The sequence below is a fragment of the Telmatherina bonti genome, assembly GCF_933228915.1.
Source record: "Telmatherina bonti genome assembly, chromosome: 24".
Classification (NCBI taxonomy): domain Eukaryota; kingdom Metazoa; phylum Chordata; class Actinopteri; order Atheriniformes; family Telmatherinidae; genus Telmatherina; species Telmatherina bonti.
The window spans coordinates 27,482,440-27,505,963 of NC_136633.1; the positions used below are offsets into that span (position 1 = coordinate 27,482,440).

At 48.8% G+C, this 23,524-nt stretch overlaps 1 protein-coding gene across 2 annotated transcripts; it reads right to left on the reverse strand.

Annotated features, from left to right (window-relative positions):
• Positions 1–1,422: 1,422 nt before the first annotated feature.
• Positions 1,423–18,637, reverse strand: stat1a (signal transducer and activator of transcription 1a). Of its 2 annotated transcripts, none has more exons than XM_079264216.1 (25): positions 18,513–18,637; positions 15,742–15,883; positions 12,346–12,490; positions 12,173–12,268; positions 12,011–12,097; positions 11,864–11,942; positions 10,154–10,245; positions 9,917–10,068; positions 9,686–9,844; positions 9,523–9,615; positions 8,318–8,377; positions 8,216–8,236; positions 8,048–8,138; positions 7,765–7,803; positions 5,299–5,388; positions 5,132–5,230; positions 4,911–5,046; positions 4,790–4,845; positions 4,624–4,718; positions 4,416–4,555; positions 2,624–2,812; positions 2,469–2,544; positions 2,299–2,395; positions 2,113–2,151; positions 1,423–1,678 (listed from the first exon to the last, which is right to left on the reverse strand). In XM_079264216.1, the coding sequence occupies exons 2-25, from the start codon at positions 15,867–15,869 to the stop codon at positions 1,649–1,651; spliced, it is 2,289 nt and encodes a 762-aa protein (XP_079120342.1). In that variant the 5' UTR covers positions 15,870–15,883; positions 18,513–18,637; the 3' UTR covers positions 1,423–1,648. The 2 variants fall into 2 exon arrangements, with proteins under 2 accessions (XP_079120342.1, XP_079120341.1); XM_079264215.1 differs by having other exon boundaries at positions 4,624–4,721.
• Between the last annotated feature and the right edge of the window lie 4,887 nt (positions 18,638–23,524).

A 23,524-nucleotide genomic window follows, 5' to 3' on the forward strand; every position in this document is an offset into this window, starting at 1 on the left:
TGTGCCTTTCAAGACATGCTAATTCTCAAGCTAATAATAAATAGCTCATGCGCCTTTCAAAGCATGCTAATGTTATAAATAGGTCATGCGCCTTTCAAGACATGCTAATTGTCAAGGTAATGTTTCTCAACAGGTCGTGCCTTTCAAGGCATGCTAATTGTCAAGGTAATGTTTCTCAACAGGTCGTGCCTTTCAAGGCATGCTAATTGTCAAGCTAACAATAAATGGGTCATGTGCCTTTCAAGACCTGTTAATTGTCACTTTATGTTGTAAATGTGAATTTTGAATGGCATGGTCCCATCTGTAGCCATGACTTTGGCAGCTTCCTGTCCACCCACTTGCTTCCTTTCGGAACGCAGGGTTACACAGTCACCACCAGGGGCATGGAAATTAGCATGTGCAGCTGAGCTTGATGGTAAGTTAGCATTAGCATGCTAGTTTTTTCCCACCTTGCTGCAGTTTCTTGTCACCGTTTGAAGGCTTTATCCTTATTTTAAGGTCTAGTTTAGGATGACCAGTACAACTGGTCATAACTGTATGACCAGTTGTACTGGTTATACAGCACATCTTGGAGCACCACTGTTAACTGGTCTCCCAACCAGTCGAAGCAGATGGCTGCCCTCCCTGAGCCGGGTTCTGTCGGAGGCTTTCTTCCTGTTAAAGGGGAGTTTGTTCCTTCCCACTGTCGCCTCGTGCAGCTCAGGATGGATTGGATCGAAGTCATGATTCGATGCAATCAGTTGGTTTCTATTATAGGCTATGTATGAACTGGCTTGAAATGATGTGTGTATAAAGTGGCCGGTGACAACATTTTTGTGAAGTGGCGCTATACAAGTAAAGCTGAATTGAATTGAATTCAGTCGTTGTGGGTACAGACGCAGATATGGTGGAACCATCAGTGTACATGGGTGTTTTTGTAAGAGCAGCTGTGAAGCAGCTCCCAGCAGCTGTTTTACACCAAACCATTACATTGTGGGCTTCCACCAGTTTCAGACACTTGCAGCCATCGACACAAGGCAGTTTGGATTTACTGGATTTTATTTCCGTCACGCTGTTCCATACACATACTCCACTGTGAAAAATGTTTTATTTCAGATTATCAGGAATGGGATTGGATATGATTAAAGATATGGGAGATGTAATGATATGTGGTTAGTTTGAATTGAGATCGCATCGGGAGGTGACTCAGGTGGTTGAGCGGGGATCCACTTGTCAGGAGGGTCGGGGGTTTGAATCCTGCTACCGAGTCAATATGTTGACGTGTGTTTGATCATTCCTCTTCCTGTCCCCCAGCATGGCTGGAAAACGACGGTATGGTGAAGCCGTTGATGCTGATTGGCTGGGATGTCTCTAGCTGAGGCTGCACACGTATGTAACATGATGAGGTGTGAATGTTTGATGCATGTAAAACGTTTCAACGTGTCAAAGTTCATCAAAAACTCAGATTTAATGTTTTCCGGGAAAAACATTTAAATACACGTAAATGTTTTTACAGGATGTTTGATTAAACAGTTTTACAGTCGAATTGATCCGTTCACATTTAAGTTCAATAGAAACAAAACTTTATGGATAAAACTCATTTACAAACCAAACCGTGCAAAAAAACAGGAAGTTTCATGTTCCAGAAGATTCTGACCATGAAGCAGCGTCACTGGCCCTCTGAAAACTCTGCACTCATCTGAGGACAGAAGAAGAAGGACATGATGTAGCGGACACAATGAATTCTGGGAGATGTAGAGTTAAAGAACAACATGAGAGAACAAGCTATGTTCGCCTCTAAACATTCAGACTCTACAGGAGATACAGCACATTTACATAACAACAACAAACATCCGGTGACAAAAGAAGGAAAAATAAAAACAAATTGCTGGGTTTAGATTTTAAACTGGTGCCGAAAAACCAGTCCAACCAGTTCAGATTTGGATCAGAAACCAGGAAAAAAACAACAAATATTTAACGCTTAAAAAAGCTATAAGTTTCTGCACATGCTCAGATGTAAGAAACAGATAAACGGGTCTACATGCAGGAAGGAGGAGGATGGAGCTGGAGGGAGGGAGGGAGGAAGGGAGGATGATAGAGGGAGGTAGCATTACACGGAGTAGACATGTCTACCTGAGTGTCAAACTCTCCAAAATCCATCATACTGCTTGTCTGAAAGCAGAAGAAGAAAAAAAGATAGATGGACAGAGAGACAGATAGAAAGACAGACAGGTGGACAGCAGTGAGTCACTTGACAGAAGCAGGACAGGTGTGAGGGGACATTGTCCACGTCTCGTCATTTTGGCGTGTTTGTCTCACCACGGCATCAATGTCTCTGTGACCAACAAACTGCTCCAGGACCTTGTATTCATCAGGAGACATGGGCATGATGTTGTCCTGCAGCCTGGACGGGGGTCTGGACCAGAGGACAGGGAGTTAGTTTGAAGCGTGATGTCTCCGCGTGACGTCTCCGCGTCATGGACACTTACACTTCTGAGACGGAGATGAGCTCCGTCTTCATGTAGCCGCTCTTATCGGCGCTCTCCACGTCCATCGGCTCCTGAGCTGAAAGAGAAACTTCTGATGAGCTGCAGGAAGTCTGAAGGAAACCTGGAGGTGTGTGTGTGTGTATGGGGGGTCTTACCCTCTGAGGGTTTAGGGTAGTACTTCCCGAAGGCCTTGTCTTTGGGAATGTCAGGATAAAGGAAGCGCAGCGGGTTCTCCGGGATGTTCTCGGCCGCCATCACCTTGTAGGTGCGGATGATGTCGGGCAGGGAGACGGCCGTCAGCTCCTTCTTAGTGTACGGCTCCACCGAGTGGTAGACGGGCTTCCCTGGGGGGGGGATTACATCAGATCCAGATTAAACCAGATTTAACACAGAACTGAAACTGTATTTGTGGAAGATTCTGGATTTAACGACAGACCTGAACCAATCCAACCCCCCAGACCGACACAGTTTACTAGCAAGAAAAGCTAAAGTCCTGCTCGGATAAAAACTTTGTTTCCATGAATAAATCTGAGTTTTACAGATCAGAACCAAAACATTCCAGAGAAAATTCAGGTCCTGGATCGTCAACAAGCTGAGCCGAGCATCTTCCGAGCGTCTTCATCTCAATGTTCACCAGCACATCGCTGAGGTCATGTGATCAGGATCGGGTGGTCCGTCTCGTTTCTATCATGGACCGTATATAAAAGATTTTAAAAGTGAAGCCTATGCGCAAGTTCATAAAACTGCAGTTCCCCCTTCATCCACTAGGGGCTGCAAAACAGAGCAAATCCCCATAGACTCCCATGTTAAAAAGACCAACTTCACAGCAGAAATAAACGTGTTTACAGCAGGAATAAACATGTTTATAGCAGAAGAAAACATGTTTACAGCAGAAAGAAACATGTTGACAGCAGGAATAAACATGTTTACAGCAGAAAAAAACATGTTTACAGCAGAAAAAACATGTTGACAGCAGGAATAAACATGTTTACAGCAGAAATAAACATGTTCACAGCAGGAATAAACATGTTTACAACTGAAATAAACATGTTTACAGCAGGAATAAACATGTTTACAGCAGAAAGAAACATGTTGACAGCAGGAATAAACATGTTTATAGCAGAAGAAAACATGTTTACAGCAGAAAGAAACATGTTGACAGCAGGAATAAACATGTTTACAGCAGAAAAAAACATGTTTACAGCAGAAAAAACATGTTTACAGCAGGAGTAAACATGTTTACAGCCAGAATAAACATATTTACAGCCGGAATAAACATGTTTACAGCCGGAATAAACATGTTTACAGCAGAAATAAACATGTTTACAGCAGAAATAAACATGTTTACAGCAGAAATAAACATGTTTACAGCCTGGTTCAAAAATCCATTTTAGGTTTTACAGGTCACGTTTACCTTCATGACAACTGTGGGGGGAGTGAATTTTTTTCTAACTCGCCCGTTTAAAAGTAATTTAATCTCAAAGTTCGGCATATTTAGGGCAGTTTCCTTTTGATTGACAGGTACCCGATCTCCTGCTTCAAGTCCGAAGAACGTAGAACAACCGTGGTTTTTAGCTGGTTAACAACGTGACTTAGCTTTAGCCCGCTTACCTCCGTTAGCTGGTTAGCTCCTGTTATCTCTGGGTTAGCTAGGTTAGCTTTTAGCTACAGAAAGCTCGGAGTTCGCTCGATGTCAATCATCCACCATCCACCATGGAGCTATTTGTATTTTCCGAGCGAGACGACACGACACGCATGCCCCTGCTAAGATGGTGATGGTAGAAACCGCCCACCGAGCTTCAATTCAGCTCTTCAGAAACCTACGGGTGACGTCACGGAGGCTCCGCCCATCTGTTATATACAGTCTATGGTTTCCATGCAGGTGCCTGGATCCACATTCAGCACTGTGCTGAAGATCTGGATTTGGTTCTGTGGGGGTTCTCTTACCGTGCACGTCATGCTCGATCCAGGTGAAGGTGATGGCCCCCTCTCGGCTGCTCTCGCTGAACCGGAGCAGGAAGGTTCCGGGACACTTGTCGCTCAGCAGAGCCTTCTCTCTCTCCTTGCTGATGAAGCCCATGATGGAGCTGTGGACAGCCAGAAAGGTTAACATCCGTCCTCCTGGAGACGGTCCAGGAGCCAGTCAGAGTCTCACCCGTCGTTCCACAGGGACAGCAGGTGTCTCTTGATCAGGTCCAGGATCCCTTCGATCCACAGCCAGAAGGGAAAGGACTTCTCGTTGGCGCTCTGCTGCTGGACAGACAACAAGACGTGAGTTTCTCTCCGACAACCCAAGCAGCTGCGGCAGGATCTGAGATCACCTTGCAGAACTTGGTCCAGGGGATCTGGCCTTCAGGGTTCCTCTTGGCTTTGGCTCCTAAAAACAGGATCAGGTGAGTAAAGGGAACTTCTGCTTAATGAGAAACTTCTTCTTTTCCTCACCGAGCAGCTTGTCGGCGAGCATGTTGAGCTGCTCCTGGTTCAGGCCTCGCTTGGTCACCGAGGAGAACTGCCAGCTCAGGACCTCGGACAGCTGAGACCACTTAGCCGGCGGAGGGGACAGGAAGAACTTCAGGTTCTGTAGGACAGAGATGGGTTAGGACCGGTGGAGAGAGGTGGGGATGGGAGGAAGGGGGAGGAAAAAGAAGGTGGAGGCGTCTCACTTTGGGCTCGGTGGTCAGGGTGTTGTACCAGAGGATGGAGGCCCAGCCGCTGGGCAGCTGGCAGACGTTGGAGATGACGACGACTGGCAGCGACATGGCCTGAAACACAGGCAGATGGTCAGGACGTGTGGCGGGGACGTGGGGACGAAGACGTCTCCGTATCTCACCTCCAGTTTGACGTCCAGACCCGACTGGTTGAGCTGAAGCTCCGACTCGAAGCTGAGGGAGTGCAGCTCCTCGGTAACGATGAGCGGACCCTGGACACAGAAGCAAAGACGTGAAGAAGGAGGACGACAGGAAGAAGATCTGTTTCACCAGCAGTCCTCGGTTCAGAGACCAGGATGGAGACTTTGGACCTGCGATGTGATGAATTCCTCCTCCGGACAAGGAGGACACGTCCAAGGACTCTGGACTAGTTCAACCTCACTCCTTCCTGTGGTTCGCCCTGACCTGGACTAAACTGGACTAAAGTGGACCAAACCGCCTGGACAGCATGCAGTTACTGACACTGCTCAGTAGGGGGAGACATTCCTAAAACAACCACTGACCAAGATGACAGAAGAAGAAAATCAGGCTCTTTCATTGGCCAGGACTGAAACAGCCGGAGAGTTCCTCCATGAAAGTCTGGAACGCTTCCTGTCTCTGGTCCCCCGGACGAGACCCCAACCAGGAGTCCCCGGTTTCACCCTGAACTTTTCTGTCAATCCGCTCCGTGAAGGGCCCCGGTATCAGGTGGCTCCGTGATGGGCCTCGGTATCAGGCGGCTCCGTGAAGGGCCCCGGTATCAGGCGGCTCCGTGAAGGGCCCCGGTATCAGGCGGCTCCGTGAAGGGCCCCGGTATCAGGCGGCTCTGTGACTGGCCTCGGTATCAGGCGGCTCCGTGAAGGGCCCCGGTATCAGGCGGCTCTGTGACTGGCCTCGGTATCAGGCGGCTCCGTGAAGGGCCCCGGTATCAGGCGGCTCCGTGAAGGGCCCCGGTATCAGGCGGCTCCGTGAAGGGCCCCAGTATCAGATGGCTCTGTGACTGGCCTCGGTATCAGGCGGCTCCGTGAAGGGCCCCGGTATCAGGCGGCTCCGTGAAGGGCTCCGGTATCAGGCGGCTCCGTGATGGGCCTCGGTATCAGGCGGCTCCGTGACGGGCCCCAGTATCAGGCAGCTCTGTGACGGGCCCTGGTATCAGGCGGCTCTGTGACTGGCCTCGGTATCAGGCGGCTCCGTGAAGGGCCCCGGTATCAGGCGGCTCCGTGACAGGCCCCGGTATCAGGCGGCTCTGTGACGGGCCCCGGTATCAGGCGGCTCTGTGACGGGCCCCGGTATCAGGCGGCTCTGTGACGGGCCCCGGTATCAGGCGGCTCTGTGACGGGCCCCGGTATCAGGCGGCTCTGTGACTGGCCTCGGTATCAGGCGGCTCTGTGACTGGCCCCGGTATCAGGCGGCTCCGTGAAGGGCCCCGGTATCAGGCGGCTCCGTGAAGGGCCCCAGTATCAGGCGGCTCTGTGACGGGCCCCAGTATCAGGCGGCTCTGTGATGGGCCCCAGTATCAGGTGGCTCTGTGACTGGCCTCGGTATCAGGCGGCTCTGTGACGGCCCCCAGTAAAAGGCGGCTCTGTGACGGGCCTCGGTATCAGGCGGCTCTGTGACGGGCCTCGGTATCAGGCGGCTCCGTGAAGGGCCCCGGTATCAGGCGGCTCCGTGACGGGCCCCAGTATCAGGTGGCTCTGTGACGGGCCCCAGTATCAGGTGGCTCTGTGACTGGCCTCGGTATCAGGCGGCTCCGTGAAGGGCCCCGGTATCAGGCGGCTCTGTGACAGGCCTCGGTATCAGGCGGCTCTGTGACTGGCCTCGGTATCAGGCGGCTCCGTGAAGGGCCCCGGTATCAGGCGGCTCCGTGACAGGCCCCGGTATCAGGCGGCTCCGTGACAGGCCCCAGTATCAGGCGGATCCGTGACGGGCCCCAGTATCAGGTGGCTCCGTGAAGGGCCCCGGTATCAGGCGGCTCCGTGACAGGCCCCGGTATCAGGCGGCTCCGTGACAGGCCCCAGTATCAGGCGGCTCTGTGACTGGCCCCAGTATCAGGCGGCTCCGCGACTGGCCCCAGTATCAGGCGGCTCCGTGACGGGCCCCGGTATCAGGCGGCTCCGTGACAGGCCCCAGTATCAGGCGGATCCGTGACGGGCCCCAGTATCAGGTGGCTCTGTGACTGGCTCTGTGTGACGGGCCCCGGTATCAGGCAGCTCCGTGACGGGCCCCAGTATCAGGTGGCTCTGTGACTGGCTCTGTGTGACGGGCACCGGTATCAGGAAGCTCCGTGACGGGCCCCGGTATCAGGCGGCTCCGTGACTGGCCCCAGTATCAGGCGGCTCCGCGACTGGCCCCAGTATCAGGCGGCTCCGTGACTGGCCCCAGTATCAGGCGGCTCCGTGACTGGACCGCGGTATCAGGCGGCTCCGTGACGGGCCCCGGTATCAGGCGGCTCCGTGACGGGCCCCGGTTTCAGACGGCTCCGTGACGGGCCCCGGTTTCAGATGGCTCCGTGACCGGTCCCGGTACCACAGGGTCCCATGTATCCAGTGAGGCGTTAAAACTGCCTCCAGGAGGCTTTTAGTGAAAATAAAGTCAGAATAAAATCTCACCTCGTTTCTGTTGCCGGCAACTTTCTGCTCCTTCAGTTGCTGAAAATAAAATAAATCATTTGAAGAATTTCTGATGTTTTTACACAGAAAATCATCACAATACGTCCGAAGTCTCCAGTTACCAGGAGTCAATCACATTTACATGTTCTATTATTAACAATATGCAAAATGGAAGACGTGTAATAACATGACTTTTATTAATAATTTACATCTAGAAAACTGAATATAATCATGAAGACGTAAACAAAAGAGGAGCAAGCGGCTGGTCTGAGGTGCGTCTCACCAGGTGTCTGAACTCCGCCGCCAGGCTGCCGTTGGACTCCTCCATGTTCATGACTTTGGTGTTTGTTCCCAAAATGTTGAACTTCCGAAACCTGATTTTACAAAGTTGGATGAAGAGTTTCAACTCCGGATGCTTCATCAACTTGCAGAGTGTAGAGGTTGTACCTACCCTTTCTTCTCCGTCACGTCCCTGCAGGGAAAGAAACATGCGTGTTAGCTGCAAAGAAACATGCACGCTAGGTGGAAACATCGGGAAAGGAGATGAGCTTACTTATCAAACACCGCTTTGACTTTCAGTTGGTAGTTAAACTCCTGCAGCTTCACCAGGAACCTGAGGAAGAAGATGTGGTATAAACATCCTCTAATCCCAGTCAGGATAACTGACATCTATCAAACTCTGACCTGCCTGTAGCTAAGAGCTAACCTGGAGCTAACAGGAGATAACATAGCTATGCAGGCTAAAGCTAAGATGTGCTGTTAGCAAGCTAAAAACTGCAGATGTCCTACATTCTGTCTTCTTGCTGCCAGATACTGGATACCTGTCAATCAAAAGAACACGCCCCCAATTATGCTAAATTTCAAGGTGAAATAACATCTAAACAAATTAATCTTAAATGTAGAGTTGGGTGTCATCTGCATAGCAGCGTGATAGATGTCATGTTTCAGTTCCACTGATCTAGGTTTCATCTAGAAGGAGAATCGGCACCTCCAGATCTGAGACCATGGTCCTCAGCCGGAATAGGGTGGATTGCCCTCTCCGGGTCGGGAGTCAGGTCCTGCCTCAAGTGGAGGAGTTTAAATATCTCGGGGTCTTGCTCACGAATGAGGGAATGATGGAGCGTGAGATCGACAGACGGATCGGTGCGGCGTCTGCAGTAATGCGGACTCTGCGCCGGTCTGTCGTGATGAAGAAGGAGCTGAGCCAGAAGGTGAAGCTCTCGATTTACCACTCGATCTACGTTCCTACCCTCACCTATGGTCATGAGCTGTGGGTCGTGACCAAAAGAAGGAGATCTCGTATACAGGCGGCTGAAATGAGTTTCCTCCACAGGGTGGCTGGGCTCTCCCTTAGAGATAGGTTGAGGAGCTCGGTCATCCAGGAGGAGAACAGAGTAGAACCGCTGCTCCTCCGCATCGAGAGGAACCAGTTGAGGTGGCTCGGGCATCTGGTCAGGATGCCTCCTGGACCTCCCTGGTGAGGTGTTCCAGGCACGTCCCTCTGGGAGGAGACCCCGGGGAAGACCCAGGACACGCTGGAGGGATTATATCTCTCGGCTGGCCTGGGAACGCCTCGGGATCCCCCCCGCAGAGTTGGCAAATGTGGCTGGGGAGAGGGAAGTCTGGGCTTCCCTGCTTAGGCTGCTGCCCCCACGACCCGACCCCGGATAAGCGGCAGAAGATGGATGGATGGATGATCTAGGTTTCAGGGTTAAACTCTGATAAAAGGATCCAGTCTGATGCGTCTTGGCTTCCTACCGGAGCTTGACGGTGAACTGGACTCCAGTTTTAAGGACCAGGGGTCTCTGTGGGTGGGTGGGCATGCAGGGCTGTCTCTCCACCACCAACGAGCTGCAGACAGAGGAAACTGATCAACGTTGCGATGAAACAGGGAGAACTCTGAATGTGGGAGGCTGCCTACTTGGAAAGAAGGTTCTTGATGAGGTCCAAGGCCCGGGTCTCCAGGTGGGCTTTCTTCTGAGTGATGGGGTCGCTGTCGTAGGTGAACTTCTGCTCCAACTCCTGCAGCTTCTTCAGGTGCTGCCGGACCTGCTGCAGACTCTCTGCTACTGCTGTGAACCTGCGGGAGGACCAGCACTCAGATGAAGACGGAGGTTGGGAGAACCATCTAACAGAGAGCAGAGCTCCTCACCAGTTCTGAAGCTGGTCCACGCAGGCGTTGGGTGGTCCGCCGATGCAGGCGGTCTGCTGCCGCTGCTTCCACTCTGGCAGCTCCTCCGAAATCAGATCAGACAGCAAGGCCTGGGATACATTCAGGAGTTCGCTGAGCTGCGATACCACATCCTGGGAGAAACCGGGAGATATCAACTTCCTGTCCGGGAGACGCCAGCTTCCTGTCCAGGTGCATTGTGGGAGATCAGCTCCTTACCTGACGCTTGGCCTTCAGCTCGAAGCACATCCTCCCGATCATCATCTTCTCCTTCTCCAGTTCCTTCGCCGTCATGCCGTTCATTTCATTTTCTGACAGAAACACAAACAGTCTGAAACATTTCAACATCAATCAGACTTCCACAGTTCCAGACCCAGTGGACAACAAGACTCTTGGACTACCAGACCTCTGGACTACCAGACCCTGGACTACAAGACCCTGGACTACAAGACCCCTGGACTACCAGACCTCTGGACTACCAGACCCCTAGACTACCAGACCTCTGGACTACAAGATCCCTGGACTACAAGACCCCTGGACTACCAGACCTCTGGACTACCAGACCCCTAGACTACCAGACCTCTGGACTAAAAGATCCCTGGAAAACCAGACCTCTGGACTACCAGACCCCTGGACTACCAGACCTTTGGCCTGCCAGACCTCTGGACTACCAGACCTTTGGGCTACCAGACCTCTGGACTACCAGACCCCCTGGACTACCAGACCTTTGGACTACAAGACCCCCAGGACTACCAGACCCCTGGACTACCAGACCTCTGGACTACCAGACCTCTGGACTACCAGACCTCTGGACTACCAGACCCTGGACTACAAGACCCCATGGACTACCAGACCCCTGGCCTACCAGACCTCTGGACTACCAAGTCTCTGGACTACCAGACCTCTACCAGACCCATGGATTACCAGACCCTTGGACTACCAGACTCCCTGGACTACCAGACCCCCTGGACTACCAGACCCCTGGACTACCAGACCCTTGGACTACCAGATCCCCTGAACTACCAGACCCCCTGGTAGACTCCCTAGTCTACCAGACCTTTGGGCTACCAGACCTCCAGACTACCAGACTTCTGGACTACCAGAGTCCCAGACCTCTGGACTACCAGACCTCTGGACTACCAAGTCTCTGGACTACCAGACCCCTGGACTACCAAGTCTCTGGACTACCAGACCCCTGGACTACCAAGTCTCTGGACTACCAGACCCCTGGACTACCAGACCCCTGGTCTACCAGACCCCTGGTCTACCAGACCTCTGGACTACCAGACTTCTGGACTACCAGAGTCCCAGACCTCTGGACTACCAGACCTCTGGAGTTCCAAAGGACTTTGTGAGCTGATCTGGTGTCTACGTGACGTGGACCGGTTGAGGTATTCTGAGCCGATATAGCAGGTCGTCCTCCGATGTCTCTCTGCCATGTTTACAGGTCTATAGAACAACTAACCCAACGAGCTAAACTAACTATACTCACTACAACACCAGTCATTAACTATACTAACCGAAGTAACTACCAGATAACGTGGAATTTTGACTGAGACCGGTCCGGTACTCCTCAGCGTTCTGTCCCTCCTCCGGACCCGGTCTGAGACCGGTCCGGTACTCCTCAGCGTTCTGTCCCTCCTCCGGACCCGGACTGAGACCGGTCCGGTACTCCTCAGCGTTCTGTCCCTCCTCCGGACCCGGACTGAGACCGGTCCGGTACTCCTCAGCGTTCTGTCCCTCCTCCGGACCCGGTCTGAGACCGGTCCGGTACTCCTCAGCGTTCTGTCCCTCCTCCGGACCCGGACTGAGACCGGTCCGGTACTCCTCAGCGTTCTGTCCCTTCTCCGGACCCGGTCTGAGACCGGTCCGGTACTCCTCAGCGTTCTGTCCCTTTTCCGGACCCGGACATGTGGTCCTCCTCCTCACCTCTGCTCTTCAGCGTGTTGATCCTGAAGTCATACTCGTCCTGCAGGTCTTCCACGTTCTTGATGTTCTGGTCCACTACCTGGAAGACCAACATGTTGGACTCACCGGAGACATTGGAATGACACAGGACTTTCTGGATCAGCCAACCTGGACTCTGTCCTTCATCTCCTTGACTTTGTTGTCCAGCTTCTGCTTCTCCACCACCATGGCCGACACCGTCCCCTCTCCTTCTTCCTGCAGGGGACACATCTCTTATTACAGACAAGAAACCGATCCAGGTCCAGGTCTACACCGGTTTGCACGTGGTACCTCGGTACTTCTGGCGTTGGACAGGATCTTCAGCTCTTCCTTCAGGTTTCTGGAGATGATCATGGCCATGTGGACCGGGTCCTCCTGAAACCGGTCCTGGAGGACAAACACAAATCAAAGTTCAGAACTGAGGTGGACGTGAGGTCTCAGACCGAACTGGATCTGGGTCCCACCTGCAGATTCCTCTTGATCTTACGGATGTTGTGCTGAAGCAGGAAGTTATTCTCCAGGGCGAAGCGGCTGTGCTGGTCGTCCAGCTGGGCCAGGAGGTCGTGGAATCGAACGGTGGCCAAGGAGTCCTGCATGGCCACCGTGTCCCTGAGGAGGACAAGACCATTGAACCTGTAAGACTCAGAGTCCTGGATCAAACTAGACCTGTATGACTCTGGAGTCCTGGACCAAACTAGACCTGTAAGACTCCGGGTCCTGGACCAAACCAGACCTGTAAGACTCCGGGTCCTGGACCAAACCAGACCTGTAAGACTCCGGGTCTTGGACCAAACCAGACCTGTAAGACTCCGGGTCCTGGACCAAACCAGACCTGTAAGACTCCGGGTCCTGGACCAAACCAGACCTGTAAGACTCCGGGTCCTGGACCAAACCAGACCTGTAAGACTGCGGGTCCTGGACCAAACTACACCTGTATGACTCTGGAGTCCTGGACCAAATTAGACCTGTAAGACTCCAGGTCCTGGACCAAACTAGACCTGTAAGACTAAGAGTCCTGGATCAAATTAGACCTGTAAGACTCCGGGTCCTGGACCAAACCAGACCTGTAAGACTCCGGGTCCTGGACCAAACCAGACCTGTAAGACTCCGGGTCCTGGACCAAACCAGACCTGTAAGACTCCGGGTCCTGGACCAAACCAGACCTGTAAAACTCCAGGTCCTGGTCAAAAACCAGACCTGTAGGACTCGGAGTATCTGGACCAAACCAGACCTGTAGGACTCGGAGTATCTGGACCAAACCAGGCCTGTAGGACTCGGAGTATCTGGATCAAACCAGACCTGTAGGACTCGGTATTCTGGACCAAACCAGACCAGTAGGACTCGGTATTCTGGATCAAACTAGACCAGTAGGACTCGGTATTCTGGACCAAACCAGACCTGTAGGACTCGGAGTATCTGGATCAAACCAGACCAGTAGGACTCGGAGTATCTGGATCAAACCAGACCAGTAGGACTTGGAGTATCTGGACCAAACCAGACCTGTAGGACTCGGAGTATCTGGACCAAACCAGGCCTGTAGGACTCGGAGTATCTGGATCAAACCAGACCTGTAGGACTCGGAGTATCTGGATCAAACCAGACCTGTAGGACTCGGAGTATCTGGATCAAACCAGACCAGTAGGACTCGGTATTCTGGATCAAACTAGACCAGTAGGACTCGGTATTCTGGACCAAACCAGACCTGTAGGACTCGGAGTATCTGGATCAAACCAGACCAGTAGGACTCGGAGTATCTGGACCAAACCAGACCTGTAGGACTCGGAGTATCTGGACCAAACCAGACCAGTAGGACTCGGAGTATCTGGATCAAACCAGACCAGTAGGACTTGGAGTATCTGGACCAAACCAGACCTGTAGGACTCGGAGTATCTGGATCAAACCAGACCAGTAGGACTCGGAGTATCTGGATCAAACCAGACCTGTAGGACTCGGAGTATCTGGATCAAACCAGACCAGTAGGACTCGGAGTATCTGGACCAAACCAGACCTGTAAGACTCCGGGTCCTGGACCAAACCAGACCTGTAAGACTCCGGGTCCTGGACCAAAATAGACCTGTAAGACTCCGGGTCCTGGACCAAACCAGACCTGTAAAACTCCAGGTCCTGGTCAAAAACCAGACCTGTAGGACTCGGAGTATCTGGACCAAACCAGACCTGTAGGACTCGGAGTATCTGGACCAAACCAGACCAGTAGGACTCGGAGTATCTGGATCAAACCAGACCAGTAGGACTTGGAGTATCTGGACCAAACCAGACCTGTAGGACTCGGAGTATCTGGATCAAACCAGACCAGTAGGACTCGGAGTATCTGGACCAAACCAGACCTGTAGGACTCGGAGTATCTGGACCAAACCAGACCAGTAGGACTCGGAGTATCTGGATCAAACCAGACCAGTAGGACTTGGAGTATCTGGACCAAACCAGACCTGTAGGACTCGGAGTATCTGGATCAAACCAGACCAGTAGGACTCGGAGTATCTGGATCAAACCAGACCTGTAGGACTCGGAGTATCTGGATCAAACCAGACCAGTAGGACTCGGAGTATCTGGACCAAACCAGACCTGTAAGACTCCGGGTCCTGGACCAAACCAGACCTGTAAGACTCCGGGTCCTGGACCAGACCAGACCTGTAAGACTCCGGGTCCTGGACCAAAATAGACCTGTAAGACTGCGGGTCCTGGACCAAACTACACCTGGAAGACTCCAGGTCCTGGACCAAACCAGACCTGTAAGACTCCGGGTCCTAGACCAAACCAGACCTGTAAGACTCCGGGTCCTGGACCAAACCAGACCTGTAAGACTCCGGGTCCTGGACCAAAATAGACCTGTAAGACTGCGGGTCCTGGACCAAACTACACCTGGAAGACTCCAGGTCCTGGACCAAACCAGACCTGTAAGACTCTGAGTCCTGGACCAAATTAGACCTGTAAGACTCCGGGTCCTGGACCAAACCAGACCTGTAAAACTCCAGGTCCTGGTCCAAACCAGACCTGTAGGACTCGGAGTATCTGGTCCAAACCAGACCTGTAGGACTTGGAGTATCTGGACCAAACCAGACCTGTAGGACTTGGAGTATCTGGACCAAACCAGACCTGTAGGACTCGGAGTATCTGGATCAAACCAGACCTGTAGGACTCGGTATTCTGGACCAAACCAGACCAGTAGGACTCGGAGTATCTGGATCAAACCAGACCAGTAGGACTCGGTATTCTGGACCAAACCAGACCTGTAGGACTCGGAGTATCTGGACCAAACCAGACCAGTAGGACTCGGAGTATCTGGATCAAACCAGACCAGTAGGACCCGGAGTATCTGGACCAAACCAGACCTGTAGGACTCGGAGTATCTGGATCAAACCAGACCAGTAGGACTTGGAGTATCTGGATCAAACCAGACCAGTAGGACTCGGAGTATCTGGACCAAACCAGACCTGTAGGACTCGGAGTATTTGGATCAAACCAGACCAGTAGGACTTGGAGTATCTGGATCAAACCAGACCTGTAGGACTCGGAGTATCTGGATCAAACCAGACCAGTAGGACTTGGAGTATCTGGATCAAACCAGACCAGTAGGACTCGGAGTATCTGGATCAAACCAGACCAGTAGGACTTGGAGTATCTGGATCAAACCAGACCAGTAGGACTTGGTATTCTGGACCAAACCAGACCAGTAGGACTTGGAGTATCTGGATCAAACCAGACCAGTAGGACTTGGTATTCTGGACCAAACCAGACCTGTAGGACTCGGAGTATCTGGGTGGAAGGACCGTGTTAACAGAAAGTTCTTGGTTCGAGGCTGTGGAGGAAGTCAGGAAACAGGAAGTCATGTGATTTCTGACCAGTCAATGCTCTCGATCCACTTGCTCAGGTACTGCCTGATGTCCATGGGGAAGGAGTCGTCGTACAGCTGGTCCACCTGCTCCAGGTACTTACAGTCCAGCATCTGAAGCTGGCTCCACTGCGCCATCTTCTGGTCAGCAGCTGCAACAGCAGAAAGCAACACCGAGAGGTGACGGTCAGTTTTACCAACATGTTTAATGGTTCCGACACACTACAGACCAGACCACCGTCAGACCAGATGTTTTCCACTTCTTCCTACTGTCCTGCTATCCTCACTAAACCCCCTCAGCTGCATCCCAAACGTCGTCATTATCATTATTTTCCTGCTTTTATCATCGCTTGTTGCTCCTGATTGGACATTACCGTCAGTTTGAGCTCTCTGATTGGTGGAAAGTCTTCATCATCATGTCCAGGTGAAAATAGAGGTCTCTTAGCAACATGGCAGTGATGGTGATGAAGATGTGATGAATAATGGTGGATTTACCATCTAGAGTCTCTGAATAAACCCTACATGTTGTGACTGGATTGTAAACCTGGATGGATAGACCAGACGAAGACCAGCTGGAGGGTCACATGACCATCAGTGATAGACCTCGGTGAGATGTGGTGGAGGTTTAAGGGTTAAAAGTTGTTTTGTGCTGAAGTAAACACATTAACAGTGACGACTGCCAGACAGGAGACTGAACGAATAACATCTTAGATGATGGTGATCTGGTGTATAGGACGGCTTCAGCTCCATGTCTACATGACATCGACAGAGTACCAAAAGCATGATCCATCATTGTGAATTGTATTCTAAAGTAGGACGGCCTTCGTTGTCCATCAGGAGAACATTCATTGGTAGATTATTTATCAGGCCATGCTTGGGCTGCTGCCATCCTCTATCTGGGATTTAATCACACAGAGACGTGTTGATTCTTATTTATTGCAATCAAATGATCGTTTGATGCTTTTGCTCCATTTGTCGGCACAGAACTGGGAAAAAGGTCTTTGTCCACTCCGCTCCGTCTACGTGGAACTCTGCAGAGAGACTGGAACTTGTCCCAACTTATTTCTTTGAACTGTTTTAAGTGAGAGATTTTGAGATGTCATCCTTTAGTTGTTTTTAATGATCTGTTCTGTTTGAGTGGTAACATGTCAACATGTAACAAGTCAGGACTCCCTGGAGAAAGAGCTTCTTAACCTCATTGGGACTTTCCTGGTTCGAGTCCTGCTCCCCTACGCTGCTGCAGGCTGAGGACCGGGTCCGAGCCCGGATACATGCAGAGCGTTGCATCAGGAAGGGCATCCGGCGTAGAACATGCCAAAAACTGTGCAGTGATTTGCCGTGGCGACGAGTGGAAAGGACAACCAGTGTAATACCTGTCCTGACTGCCTTCTGTTCCAATAGGATTAAATATTATTATCAACTATTATTATTAAAGAAACAAAGCTGTAATTAATCACACGATACTCAGTTTCACATTTTTCACAAAAAAAATTAAACAACAAAGACTAAATTCTTCTTTTTAAAAGCAGGAGATAGTTAATAAAATGATAATTATGTTGTTATTGCTCTAAATGGAGACGCAAGCGGTCGGTGATTATCGTAGGTTTCATTTCCTTACAAATACACGTCAGACCTGAAAATATTCACTGTAAATAAAACCAGTCAACAACCTGAGTGCAGGATTTAATCACATGAATGTGACGAATTCTGAAGAGCTTCGTATTAAAGTGACAGATGAGAAATGATGCAGCAGGACTTTTTTATTTTTAGCTCTTATTGTCATCCAGCGGCGCCGCCAGGACATTCTGGGTCCTATGAAAGACAACGGCAGAGACCCCACCACTTAATCGCAAGCTTTAGATTTTTGTTTTTGCTTCAAGCTGATAAAAAAAATAGCGTTTTCATGGGAATAATAAAGATCTAGGTTTGTGTTTAACCCTTTATGGGGAAAGTGACTATTTTTGATCACTTTGTTTCCTTTCATATTCAGCATGAAACTATTTTTTTTTATTACTGTAACAACAGAATGGATGTTTTGGTTCTTAAAAGGACAATTTTAGGTTACAATGTCTCATTTGAAGGTATTTTATTGAGTGCCCTATAAAGGGTTAAATCACAGTGCATACATCTAACTAGGTTATTTTAATATAAATGGTTTATCAGTTTATATTACTGCTCTGTTTTATTACAACCTTTGAAAAAATTATTTATTATTTTTAATGAAGGTTTAATGATTTTCTTATATAGTTTGTACATCTTTTGGGCCCCTGTGAAGCCTTGGGACCCTGAATCTTCCTAACTTTCCCCCCATATGGAGCCTCTGTTCTCCTTGGTGGATCTCAGCCAAACTCCATTCATAAAACTGCTTATTTAAGCATTTCTGCTGTGCAAACTCTCGTTTTCAGACTCAGAAATTATCCAGCACCTTTAAACTGTTGCGGGCACATCCCTGGAAGATTCGGCTCAGGTAAGACTCACCTGGACCTCCAGATTGTCTCACCTTTCCACCTTTCCCCCTGGCTGGCAGGTAATTACTGTGTTGTACCTGAGGCGGTGGGCGGTGACAGCGATCTACTCAAAGTTCACTAACAAGCTGTCAGCAACCGGAGGGGATCAAACCAGAATTTATGTGTTTTTAACGTATTTATGGACATCAAGGTCAGTTTGCTTGTTTTTAACTTTATCAACCAGTTTAACCACATCCAGGGTTTCTGCAGCTTCTGACGACAGGTGGGAGAATATTTCCCGCTGTTACGTGAAGATGGAGGTAAAGAAACTTACCGGTAAATGTGAGGAAACGCGTGGATTCTCCTACGAGACGTTCGCGGTGTTTCCTGGAGGTTGTTTTTACCTTCCTGAACAGACTCGAAGCGAACACGTAGCTGCGTGAAAAGCTGACAACATAGTAGGATCCACGCAGACTGCGTCAGCAAACCACAGCTCAGCATTCACCACTGGGTCACGCCTCCCATGATGTATTAGCCAATCGGAGCGATGGGAGATTGGCTGTTCCGTGATTTAGCAGACGCCCCCCTTCACCACCTACAAACATGAGATATTTTTATCACACGATCCTGTACGAGACCAAAGCCAAGCGGAGATCCGAGTTTTTAGTTTCTGTAGGTTTTCTAATCGTTATATTGACTAAATAAATGTCTGTAACTTTCTAAAAGAAAAGCAATGGCTGAACTGTGAGGGCGGATAGGCAGCAAACGGAACAGCCGATGGTGTCACGTGTTTTCAGAGAAAGGGAAAGTAGGAAACAGCAACAGCTCTGAAAGTGAAACTTAACTCACACAAGTATAATTGGGGTCAATATTCCCCTCTGAATAGATAGAGATAGATGATTGATGGATGGGTTGTTATTGTTTACAGTATAAAGCAGCTTTGCTGTGACTCTACAGGTGACCCTGAACACACCTGCAGTATGTAAAGATATTTCTCTGCCAGTTTTTAATGATCAATAAGTTGATCTTGTTATTGATCACCGTGAATCCTCTCTGCTGCTGCTTGTTGAGCTTCGTCTGAATCTCTGTGGAGCTGCAGGAAAATCAGTTCCATGCATCTGTAGGACATCACAGCGAGTTTCCTAGAAATGAAACTTCTTAAATTTGCAAGAAAATGAGTTTAGGTGACGGACTTAGTTTTTATTTATAGAGCTGGAACTCTGTTTGTAGAAGATGCAGAAATGGGTTTACATTCTCCAACCTTTGCTGTGTTCAGTTCAATCCTCAGTGACAAAGAGAAAAAGATCAATTCAGAGAAAAAAGTGACATTTCAGATGCAACAAAACAATAAAACAGATAGATATTATCTTTAATCTTTTTACGTTATTCAGTGTCGAGTTGTTGAAATAAACTCATCTTTATTCATTTTAACATGAATCTCCCAAAAAGCAAAGATCAGTAAATGTTTCATCATATAGTTGTGCTCATATGTCTTCATCCCCTTTCATTAAAGAAAAGCTGAATTTACAACAGTCACTCAAATAACTGGAGACTTAAAAAAGGAACAATAAATAAAAAATTTGCAAAAATATAATTTAGTAATATTAGACACTGTTTTTTCGAAAACAAAACAAACAAACAAACAAACAAATGTGTCCTGGACAAATTAGAGACTTGAACAGTGGGACAAAATACCTGTCAACAGGTGCAGAAGTCTGACTGAGAGGAACAGAAAACACCTGACTGGAGCGGAAACATTAAAGGATTGTTCACCTAAATATTACTTTATGACTGATGTAATGTGTAATAAATTATCTTGTTTGTTTTTTTAAAACAAGAATTAGAAAATAATGTCATGATTTTCATAAAATCTCAGCTTATTTTACAGCCAGCAGTTTTTTTTTTATCCTTCTTTAATAAAAGGATATGAATAAATATGAGTACAACTGTATGTGTGAATTTGTTAAAATTAAAACCATAAACTGGTTTGAGTGTGAAAAAAATTAAGCCTGAGAAAAGTTTATTCCAGTTCAGACTCGTTCCCACGGAACAACCATGACTTGTGGGTCAAAACCCCGTGAAGACGACAACAAGCAGCACGTCTGCAGCACATCTGCACACAGCCTCCCTGTGGGATGACGGCAGGACCCACTCCTCCACCATGACACATTTCCACTTTATATCTGGGTATAACTTAACATTTTTCACAGTTTTGTGTTTTCTGGGGGTTTTTATCACTTCTGAACTAAACCAGTCGGGTTCAGCATCTGTAAGCTGATTGGCTCTGATGCTGCAGACCTTTATCATCCCTGGACCCGCTGTGGTCCTGCTGAAGAAAGCACGTCTTCTCCAGGGTGCATGTCATGCAGCAGACATCAGCTGATTGCTCTGTACGTCACCATGGTGATTCAGCAAACAGGAGTATGTTGTTGGAGGAAGAGAGAGAAAGAGTCAGGATCAGTTTTACTGGCTGGAAATCAGGTTACTAGCTGTTTCTTTACGCACACGTCTGCCAACAGGTGAAAACTCGCTGTCTGACCTGCTGCTCTGACATTTATAGGCAACGATGAATCATCTGTCAGATGTTCCCTGCTTGGACATTCTGGTCTAACCTGGTGATTATAACTAACTAGTAAAAGTAACTAGTCTGGATGTTTCCTCATTTAATGTAACCTCATAAAGGTGTAACAAAGGTGTGTTACAGGTGTGGTATTTGGGTAACACGTGTGTTATAAGTGAGTTGTATATGTTACAGTAGAAGTATAATACGGTTGTGTTACTTGTGTGCTGCAGATGTAAGTTCATTATTGGTATGCTGTAGCTGTGATACAAGTGTGTTGCACATGTGTGACAGGTGTGACGCTGGTGTGTGACAGGTGTGATTCAAGTTTGTTGCTGGTTCAATACAGTTGTGTTGTGTTGTGAGTGGGATACAGGTGTGTTACAGGTGTGATACAAGTGTGCTGCAGGTGTGATGCAGGTGTGGTACAGGTGTGATAAAAGTTTGTTGCTAGTTTGATACAGTTGTGTTGTTAGTGGGATACAGGTGTGTTGCAGATGTGACAGGTGTGACAGAAGTGTGTTACAGGTGTTATACAGGTATGATACAGGTGTGCTACAGATGTTTTAGAGGTGTGATACAGGTGTGATGCAGGTGTGATACAGATGTGTTACAGGTGTGATACAGGTGTGATGCAGGTGTGTTACAGGTGTGATACAGGTGTGATGCAGGTGTGTTACAGGTGTGATACAGGTGTGATACAGGTGTGACAGAAGTGTGTTACAGGTGTGATACAGGTGTGATACAGGTGTGCTACAGATGTGTTACAGGTGTGATACAGGTGTGATGCAGGTGTGATACAGATGTGTTACAGGTGTGATACAGGTGTGATGCAGGTGTGATACAGGTGTGATACAGGTGTGCTGCAGATGTGTTACAGGTGTGATGCAGGTGTGATGCAGGTGTGATACAGGTGTGATACAGATGTGCTACAGATGTGTTACAGGTGTGATACAGGTGTGATGCAGGTGTGATACAGATGTGTTACAGGTGTGATGCAGGTGTGATGCAGGTGTGTTACAGGTGTGATGCAGGTGTGATGCAGGTGTGTTACAGGTGTGACAGAAGTGTGTTACAGGTGTGATACAGGTGATACAGGTGTGCTACAGATGTGTTACAGGTGATACAGGTGTGATACAGGTGTGATACAGGTGTGTTACAGGTGTGATACAGGTGTGTTACAGGTGTGATGCAGGTGTGATACAGATGTGTTACAGGTGTGTTACAGGTGTGATACAGGTGTGATACAGGTGTGATGCAGGTGTGATACAGATGTGTTACAGGTGTGATGCAGGTGTGATGCAGGTGTGTTACAGGTGTGATACAGGTGTGGTATAAGTGTGATGCAGATGTGTTACAGGTGTGATACAGGTGTGATGCAGGTGTGATGCAGGTGTGTTACAGGTGTGATACAGGTGTGATGCAGGTGTGTTACAGGTGTGATACAGGTGTGATGCAGGTGTGTTACAGGTGTGATACAGGTGTGATACAGGTGTGATGCAGATGTGTTACAGGTGTGATACAGGTGTGATGCAGGTGTGATGCAGGTGTGATGCAGTTGTGATGCAGGTGTGATACAGATGTGTCACAGGTGTGTTACAGGTATGACACAGGTGTGATGCAGGTGTGTTACAGGTGTGTTACAGGTGTGATACAGGTGTGATACAGGTGTGATGCAGGTGTGATGCAGGTGTGTTACAGGTGTGATACAGGTGTGGTATAAGTGTGATGCAGATGTGTTACAGGTGTGATGCAGGTGTGATGGAGGTGTGATACAGGTGTGGTATAAGTGTGATGCAGATGTGTTACAGGTGTGATGCAAGTGTGTTACAGGTGTGCTGCAGATATGTTACAGGTGTGATACAGGTGTGATGGAGGTGTGATGCAGGTGTGATGCAGGTGCGATCCAGGGGGTGTGTTGCAGGTTCATTATAGGTGTGTTGCAGGTGTAATAAAGGTGTATTACAGATGTGATACCGGTGTGTATGGGAGGTTTGCTATGAAGTGGCTTTAATCTGTGTTATACATAAAACATATCTTTCTTGTCAGACCTGTTTATTTTAAATATGAAATCATGTTATTGAATTTGTATTTTATATGTTTTTTTTATTAATTGATTTATTATTTCACTTTGTGTCTTTCCCTATTTCCTGGAGAAAACAGGATATTTAGATATTTAAAATTTCTCTGAAGAAGTTCAGCAGTTTGTTGTATTTTCAGGAAAAAAATAAAACATATTTTGGAGGCATTAAAAATCATTTTTAAGAAGACTGATGGAGAAAATACATGACTGGTACTTTAATAGCCTCAGCAGAAACAGCTGGATCTTTCTCCAGACCTGATCTCAATGACCAGAGACGCACTGCGATGGAATCAGGGCGCATGTCATCCAGTTCATGTTTTGTTTGAAACGAAGACGTCCTGCAGGGTTTGCTAAGCTCAAATCAGGACAAGGCTGCAGAAAATGGGACAGGACACAGCAGGAATCATCATTCCCTTCACCTTTTCCAACCTCTGACAGATTTGTGGGAAGAAAGAAGTCCTGATGAAGCGATGTATTACTGACCATTCTGCATCTGACCAGGTTGAAGATGAGACCAAAGTTGTCTTTGGGAATCTGGTTCAGGGGTCCAGAAAAATGCATTGCAATGACAACCTCTTAAAGCTTCCTCTACGGCCAGAAAGACAGACCCCTCTATTCATCTGTGGAAGTGCATCTCGCTGCTCTGTGAAGTGATCAATATGCTCAAACACGTCTGCTGCTGCACAGAGAAGATAAAAGCCGC